The 7,490-nt window shown below is 38.6% G+C and overlaps 1 protein-coding gene across 1 annotated transcript in view; it reads right to left on the reverse strand.

Annotated features, from left to right (window-relative positions):
- Positions 1 to 1,793: 1,793 nt before the first annotated feature.
- LOC101860167 (catalase) overlaps positions 1,794 to 7,490 on the reverse strand; it is a gene marked incomplete in the record, with an annotated part of 36,871 nt that continues 31,174 nt past the window's right edge. Inside the window, 3 exon segments of the mRNA XM_013081821.2 lie at positions 1,794 to 2,351; positions 3,541 to 3,717; positions 5,289 to 5,440. Of these exon segments, the coding sequence (XP_012937275.1) occupies positions 2,334 to 2,351; positions 3,541 to 3,717; positions 5,289 to 5,440 (347 nt within the window).

A 7,490-nucleotide genomic window follows, 5' to 3' on the forward strand; every position in this document is an offset into this window, starting at 1 on the left:
CTCTGCCATTGAACCCCCACTTAGAAAAATTTCTTCCTGCGAGAGGAAGCAATTTTGTTTTCTTTTGCCTTGGCAATTTCTATCAACATGCGCTTTTGTGTTTTGTACTTTCATCAAACTGTGTAGCTGTTGGTGAATAAAGACTGTCATTGTCATTGATTGCCATTGTCATTGCTATTGTCATTGTCATTGATTGCCCTTGGTGTTATTGTCATTGCCACTGCCATTGTCATCGTCAGTGTCATTGTCCTTATCATTGCCATTACCATGGTCATTGCTATTGCCATTGTCACTGTCATTGTCAGAAATACTCAGACACAATGTGGCAGTGTGTTATCGTTCTGTCTTTTATTTAATTTTCAAAAACGACCACACATAGCTTAGTAGCTACACAAGAAGGGCAATCAAAATCTAGGTACGGTTGAAAATACTATAAATAAAAGTTAAAGGCCATCAGATCTCGAGATTTTCCTACAAGGGGAATTTACTCATACTGATACAGTTTATGTTTTAATTTGTAAGCTTTATACAGGCAAAGATTACATCGGTATTTATAGCAGTTCTTCAAGATTCGGCTGCTTTCTAAGTTGTTCAAAGGACACTCAATCGCACATTCACCATTGAGTACAAGCATTGGAACTTGGAATAATTGAAACATACACACAAACGTAATTACACACACATACAAACACACATACACATACACACACACACTAACACACACATACACACACATGCACACACAAACAAAGACATACCATACACACATACATATCCACAAGTACACACGCACACTCTCTCTCTCTCTCTCTCTCTCTCTCTCACACACACACACACACACACACACACACACACACACACACACACACACACAAACACATACAAACACATACGCATAAAAAATCTCTCGCTCACACACATACATAATCATGATGAAAACAGATCATATTTTATGCTTTCTGCAATTGAAACCTTCCACCGAAATGGCTATGACTAAATTAAAATTTGAATAGATATACCACAGAAATATTTTTATGGGGTGTACTCTGCCATATTATATGTGGCTATTGATGGACAGCAGTTCAACGTTGGGGTGTCAGTTGACCGTCAACAGGAAAACCATGCACAGCTGTTGCGAGCGGTTGAAGCCGGATAGCAATGCTCTAACGAACAGTCAGACTGTTTTCAAACCACAGTGGTTGGAAGCACTCGACGACGTGACAATAACGATAATAAATCATATCGTCTAAGTAATACCATTTTTTTAAAGCTGGATATCTACTGTATTAAAAGCTCTTTTCACGACAAAAGTAGGCTACAATCATGGTCAAACGTCCATTGTTATTTTGAAAAATAGTACGTTTTTTAATGTTTAGAAACGGTGATGGACTAAATTTTGTTGCATTTGCATTACCGCCATTCTTTCAGGACAAGTTGAGGTTTTTTTATTACAACTGTTGCAAATATTGTGTCTTTGAACCTGTGCTCAGCAACCTTTATAAAGCCAAGCCCCACTTTTTCCGCCTGTAAATACTTTAACAGATTTTAATTTTCGTACTGCCCTCCTATTATGTATTCCTAAGAGGGGCGTTAAAAAACATCCGTAAATACCCTGGTGATCCTCACGCTCACCAAAATGACCAAATCGTCCATTTGTGAGCACTGTCTCCCAGGTTGTCAAGCACAGCTCTAAAAGCACGTACACGAGAACGAATTCTTCATTCAGCAGTCGCAATTCTTGGCCAACGCTCAACACACGGAGAGAAAAAAATAACGACGACCCGCACAGAACTAGCTCAATATAAAAACTCTATTGAACACGTCAAACTCTATCGTGTTAATAAATGATTATAATTATTTATTATACAGAGTGAGCCCTGGAAATTATTTTCCCAGATACTCAAGACGGAATACATTTAACATAGATACAAATAAATGTGGTATTATAGAACTTTAAAAAATCGAACTTCTGGGAAAAGAAAGCGCAAGCTTGCCTTTTTTTACGCAACCTGGCAGCTGCTAACAGCAAACTTTTTTGTTGTTAGAGTTAAAAAGTTCCATACATGAATGATTGTACAATTATGAGTGTGTCCGAAGAAGCAACGACAACAAAAAATTAATTTTAAGAGAATACATGACATACAATTTGTAGTGTTCGTTTGATAAACAAGAATTATTAGTTATTTTTTCCCCGTTGTCTTCCTTTTCTTAGGATGAAGGAAGTCGTCGACTCACAGAGTTGGCTGCAGGAAACTTTGATTCTGTCAACAACCCTGTGTGCGAATTAAGGCAGCTCTGTGGTTGTACTTGGCTGTGTGACCGCCCATGCCCGTCTAATGCACAGTTCCGTTCTGGGGAAGCGGTGGGAGGACAACAAAAAGTTTAAACAGGAGTGGTGATAGCTTGTGACCCAATACTTGTTGGTATTAAATAAAGAGCCAAAAATACTATGCTGACACAAATTTACAATTAGTCAGTGCGGATGTGTGTGTGTGTGTGTGCGTGTGTGTATGTGTGTGTGTGTGTGTGTGTGTGTGTGTGTGTGTGTGTGTGTGTGATAGTTTGTGTGAGTGAGTATGTGTGTGTGTGCGTGCGTTTGTTTGTGTGTGTGTGTCAGTGTGTGCGCTCCCGTGAGCGCGTGTGTGTTTGCTTTCTTTTATTTTGCTAAAAGCCTTATTTTGACTGTTTTCTTCTTTGTTTGCTAATGGGACTTTCACATTAGGGAGGAGAGGCCACTAATGGAGTCATGGTCGTTTCACCCGATTGTTAAAGAGAACCCGTGAAAGTAAAGGTTGAATACTCTTCACATTTAATTCGATGAATAATAGATAGCGTAAACTGACATAATAACTCAAAGGAAAAAAAACATTACCAAAAATGTCTAAAGAAAATGACAGAAAGTGAAAACTGTCTCGTTTTAACTTTAAGGGTTATTGACGTTTTCAGCAACACCTATAATGCTCAGAGAGGGAACACTCGCACCCTAGGGCTAAGTTTTGAACAGACGATCATTCACAAACTTATCCCTCGTTAGTCTTCCTTGTACACGTACAGTTTTTTTTGGTGGTTGACGGGTGCTCTGGTGTGGTTTGCTCCTTCTTTCCCATCAAATATTTATCGTCCATATATTATGTCCTCATTCTTTTCTTTGTATGTTATTCTCTGCCAGAATTGGTCTCATTGGCCACAGGAAAAAAAAAACACACCAAAAAATGATTTTAAATAGTAAATTATCTTAGTTCTTCTATTTTGTTGGAGAATTTATTCTCCTCTGCGGATGTGTTGGTCATAGTCAAACATTGACAGGCGAGCTATATTGTTACCATTACCATTATCTTTTTCATTCTTATCATTATCATTATTAGTATTGTTATTAGTATTAGTATTAGTATTAGTATTAGTATTAGTGTTATTATAATTATTATTATTGTTGTGTTTTTTTCTCTAATAACACCTCTAATTTCGGCACTTATAATAGGGATTTTGTTTTGCAGTTGCCGTAAAACTCCTACTAAAAACTTTCGTTTGATATCGTCTTACGTTGAGGAAGCCAGTCTTTTTCTTGATGGCCGCCAGGGCAAACCGCAGCTTGTTGCCAAAGTCCTGGTCTGCTTTCTCGAAGTTACTGACGGCTCTCTTCTGGATAGGTTCTTGGGCGTCTTTGAGGTTGTTGGCGATGTTCTCCACAAGGCGCTCTCTCTCCTCGGGCTTCAGAGTCTGCAGACAAACACAGTGGTTTTAACTTAGTTCGGCTTAACACTGCGTACAACCAGACATCAGACGGATTCAAAGGAAGAGGCAGACCGAGAAAAAGATGGATAGAGGGGGTCAGAGAAACATTAGATAACACAATAGAATGTGTCACGACATGGTGGAATCAGGCTTTCGTCTAGTTTTGGGCATAGATCTACATGTATATGGAGTTATTGGTATCATCTTAAAGCTTATTTGCTTGCTACGCTTTTTATGAAAAAAATACCCTTCTAACCTGAATAGAAGTCGAGATATTTGCAATTGGGTGAATGGGATGTCAGTTGTGAAATTAATGAGAAAATTGCCGTCAACGTTTGGTGACTTCCAAAGCTTCCTTGGAAACTGCCAATTAAAATCTACAAAATATTATTATGCTGTGCCTTTGATTTCTGTTTTTCCATAAATTCCACCAAGAATTGTGTTTTAATTGGGCATGGTAGGCGTTGAGCCCATTAAAAAAAGAAATGTATAATATTTTCCCAGCGAGCGGAAAATGAGCGTTTAATTAATTAACTAGGCTTTACAGTGCCCGAAAACTAAATCCCAAAGTCAAAATGTCCCTTTCATAAAATTGTCCCTCTCGCAACTGTAAAATAATAAGACACATTCTATCACCTCCGTGATGTCAACGGTATTGACTATAATTATATCTCCTTTGGGGTATATCAGGCAATCAAGGTCTGAAGGGAGGGTATAAAATTAGTACTTGCAACGATACAAGAGGAAAGAAAAAGTATCACTACCTGAGAATTACAAAGTTCTATCTGAAATTTTTGGACGTTTTGAGTTACCAAGACCATGAGATCAGAAACTAATTAATTTTCTAACCCCTCTATCAGAAAGGACTTTGTAATTCTAGGGTAGCGGTAAGGTAAGATGCGCTAACAATGGCTTAAACGAAGCCGGATAAAACTTTGAAGGATAGATACAATTTGAATGTGAATATTTTTGTAGCAAGAGACATGCCATAGGTCATTATTTCGGTCAAGGCCTCAAATTACCTTTGATGTGTTAACCAAACAACTTAGCGACGACACAATTAATCAAAACAAATTGTCCTCTTCACAGACTTTCCAGAAGCAATTTGAGCTTGTTTCATTTCCTTTGTGGGAAATTAGCACTATCAATGTCCTGCCCAGTCCATTGACAATATCAGTAACCTGGATAACGGTCAGTATGAACAGAGAACAAGTGGGAGTCGAATCCACCATGAACTACATCGAGAGACAACAAATCAAATGGTTTGGACACGTTGTGACAAAGAAGCCAAAAGAGCCAGCAACAGAGGCCCACAGTATGGAATTCGACGGTTTTAAGGCAAAGGCGATACCAGGAGAAATATGGATTGACGGAGTCAAAGAGACCCTCTAAAAGCACAAAAATATAACAATTCAAAAGCAGCACACAAGGGCTATGTCCGACAATTGCATCTCCCCACGACATATTGTGGTTCAATGGGGTAGAAAAAAAATATTAAAAGTAAGGTAATGCACTCACATTATTGTAAAATATTCTCGTCTGAGTGATGCACTGACCTTGTTGTAAAATATTCCCGTCTGAGTGAAATTGTCCTCGTCCGCAGTGGCGTAGCGGTCAGCTGTCCCGCTGAGGTTGATGGCCGACTCCAGGAACTTGCTCAGCTCTATGGGGCCGTTGAAGCTGTTGGGCCAGTAGTTAGGCGCTCCGCCTGGTTAGGAAAGCGATAATAATAGCGATAATATTAATAATAATGATATAATAATTAATAATAATAATAATAATATGATGATGATGATGATGATGATGATGATGATGATGATGATGATGATGATGATAGTTCGTCCGTTAATGTTTGACACTAGTGTTTGTGTTGTAGCGATTAGGGGCTTCGCTGTCGCATGCAGAAGGCCTAAGTTCGATTTCCGAGTGTGGAGACATTTCTACCGAGTATCTTGGTCTTACTGGTGGAATGTTGCATTTCTCTCAGCCCGGATTGGGCCAGAATGGAAGTTTGGGAAGCTCGCCTCCCACAACTGTATCAATGGGAGCATAAAAGCATCTGTATTTTATTTTAAGCAATCAATATCTGGAGGTGACCAATGTACCTTCAGAGGAGAATTTTTCACAGAAGAAAATTAAATTAGAATTAAGATGACCTATAGATTCTGCTTTTACAAATGAGACCAACAGTATGAGGGTAGGTAGGTGAAAACTGGTATTCTTGGAGATGGAGGAAGATGGTTAGGCAAGAGCAGGCAATGTGGACTGGATACATTCCAAGAAAAGATATGACAGTGAGAAGAATTGACCATTCACGCGAGGTGACAGCACGGTCCTACAAACTGTCGAAGAATAGTCGTAATTAAAGTTATGATAATATAGCATGCAGAATAAAGAGCTCTCTTCTCAAATTTGTTTAGCAATTCTGGTTGATAATAACTGGAAAAAATAATAACCTCTTTTCCGCTTTTCTGAAAATCATTCTTCTAGCATACACACAGCGTGGGTCGGAAAAATTCAGAAATAATTATATTATGGACTTTTTAATCAACACCTTCGAAAAAAAAACATGAAAAAGTCCTACTTCATATGTATACCTTCTTGTACTCAACTTACAGGAAATGATAGTCGACAGGACAACACTATTTTCCTTGCAATTGGCACGGCAACATTTAGTGTCCACTTAACAGACAGACAGACAGACAGACAGACAGACAGACAGACAGACAGACAGACAGACAGACAGACAGACAGACAGACAGACAGACAGACAGACAGACACATGTAGATAGATAGATAGATAGATAGATAGATAGATAGATAGATAGATAGATAGATAGATAGATAGATAGATAGATAGATAGATAGATAGATAGATAGATAGATAGATAGATATCAGTGCTGCCTACACGATATCCTTTAAACATTGCGTATCCTTACTAATGTATCTTACCCTACCAGACCGAATATTCCCAAAGTGTCGTATTATTATATAATCGTGCTATACCCGCAGAGTTGCTTGCTGGGAATGAAAACCCCATCTGGCCCATCCCAACTTAACCCGCCTTAATTCCTCCGCTCGGTCTCACTGGCGTTATTTCATTGTCCTAATCCTTCTGTGCCAGACTGCAGCCTGAGTAAGGGAAGCCTGTGAGCGTTATTCGATTTGACCAGATCTGTGTGCGCGTTTTCTAATTGAGATGTCATAATAAAATGCAATCAAATTGCCTTATAGTTCCCGCCCGTCTCGTGTCATGCAAAGCACAGAGACTCACATTTTTCATGCATACAAGTATATAGGTTTCTCCTCAACGTTTTCCTACTAACGAAAGACACACCATGAAAGTTTCTCTGGAACATTGCAACATATGTCTAAATGATTATTGTATAATATGCAACTTTGTAAATACACCTACTACGTAAAACGGATATAATAATATAATTGTTATGGGTGGAGGCGTAAAAACACCAACATTGAAAAAAAATAGAACATACACAAAATCTCCTACTGCATTGCGCACAGTCATAGTAATATTATCATTTTGTAATCCTTCACTGATACTTTGGTCTTGTTTGCGAAAAAAGAGCATTTCGGCGCCCTAATTGCGTATTGTGGGGAAAGGGATTTGGAGGGGAGGGGGTATATACAGACATAAACAATGGACCGAAAAAAGGATAGATAGATAGATAGATAGATAGATAGATAGATAGATAGATAGATAGATAGATAGACGTGTTGCAGAGAAGTCAACCCACTA

This window comes from Aplysia californica, unplaced genomic scaffold (genome assembly GCF_000002075.1).
Source record: "Aplysia californica isolate F4 #8 unplaced genomic scaffold, AplCal3.0 scaffold00147, whole genome shotgun sequence".
Classification (NCBI taxonomy): Eukaryota; Metazoa; Mollusca; class Gastropoda; order Aplysiida; family Aplysiidae; genus Aplysia; species Aplysia californica.